The sequence below is a fragment of the Tupaia chinensis genome, unplaced genomic scaffold, assembly GCF_000334495.1.
Source record: "Tupaia chinensis unplaced genomic scaffold, TupChi_1.0 Scaffold000159_1, whole genome shotgun sequence".
NCBI lineage: Eukaryota > Metazoa > Chordata > Mammalia > Scandentia > Tupaiidae > Tupaia > Tupaia belangeri.
Genome location: NW_006159630.1, coordinates 646,679 through 647,738, shown reverse-complemented (window position 1 = coordinate 647,738; position 1,060 = coordinate 646,679). Strand labels below are relative to the sequence as shown.

At 63.8% G+C, this 1,060-nt stretch overlaps 1 protein-coding gene across 1 annotated transcript in view; it reads right to left on the bottom strand.

Annotated features, from left to right (window-relative positions):
* CCDC57 (coiled-coil domain containing 57) overlaps window positions 1–1,060 on the bottom strand; it is a 96,259-nt gene that overhangs the window by 56,645 nt on the left and 38,554 nt on the right. Inside the window, exon 11 of the mRNA XM_027770826.1 lies at window positions 1–22. Coding sequence (XP_027626627.1) covers window positions 1–22 — 22 coding nt within the window. The remainder of the gene's footprint in view (window positions 23–1,060) is intronic.

The following is a 1,060-nucleotide window of genomic DNA, read 5'->3' as shown; positions in this document are numbered from 1 at the left end:
GAGGGACAGCTGCTGCCGGTACCTGCAGACATGGCCACACCACCATCAGGGCTTGGGGGCCCTTTGACAGGAAAAGCCAAGGGGTCTGGGGCCATGGGGCCGCCTTCCTGTCAAGGGGGAAGCTTAGGCTGGCCTGTGACGTGCAGACACAGGACAGTCCGATACGTGTCCAGGTGTGCAACCAGAGACTGAGGCCAGCCTGGGAGAGGCGAGGATGGAGCCAGGGAGCTCGGCACACAGGACGTGGCCACCCAGAGCCCAGGGAGGGTAGCAGCCACCGTGGCAAATGCAGAAGAGTATGGCGAGAGCTCGGGACCAGGACACTGGAGTCTGGGGGCCTCTGGAGGGTGGGGCCACGGGACAGGACACAGAGGCCGCCGGTCACCACCGAGACTGATGCCTCTCTCTTGATAGTCTGCACGCCCTGGGCCAAGTGGCTGCAGAGATGCGGGACCGGGGAGGCCAGGCAGTGAGCGCTGGGCTGGAGCCAGGGACCGCTGCTGCAGGTGGGGCCAGAGGATGCCCAGGCCCCACTCCTGACCTGCATGTCTTTGTCCCTGGTCACCCGAGGTGACCTGATGCTGTTTGAGGCAGGGCAGCCATGGCTGCAGGCTGTCAGAGGGTCCCCGAAGGGCCTGGAGCGCTGACGGCCCACGAAGGAAGGGGCACTGGCCAGGCTGTGGCCGAGACTGCAGCAGCAGGAGCTGGGAAGGGGCCGCCTGGGCCGGAGGGCAGCTCCTAGCTCCTGATGGCAGCATGTAAGCCCCTAGCCATCGAGCCCACGTGGAAATGCCCACTGCTTGAAGGTTCCTGGTCATGGGAACCAGCAGTTAGCGTAATGGCTATGTCGCTGGATTCCCACGTAGTCGACCGCGGTTCGTGTCCTGGACCTGGTGGCTTCAAACTCACGCCGGGCATGTGTGCGTGCGTGCCCAAGATCCCGAGAGAAGAATGGAGGAGAAGGGATTGCAGCGTGACCATCCCCCCTGGGGGGTGATTTCTTGCTTTCTGTCTCTATGTCTCTCTCTCTCTCTGTCTGGCAAGCGCACGCGCCCTATAG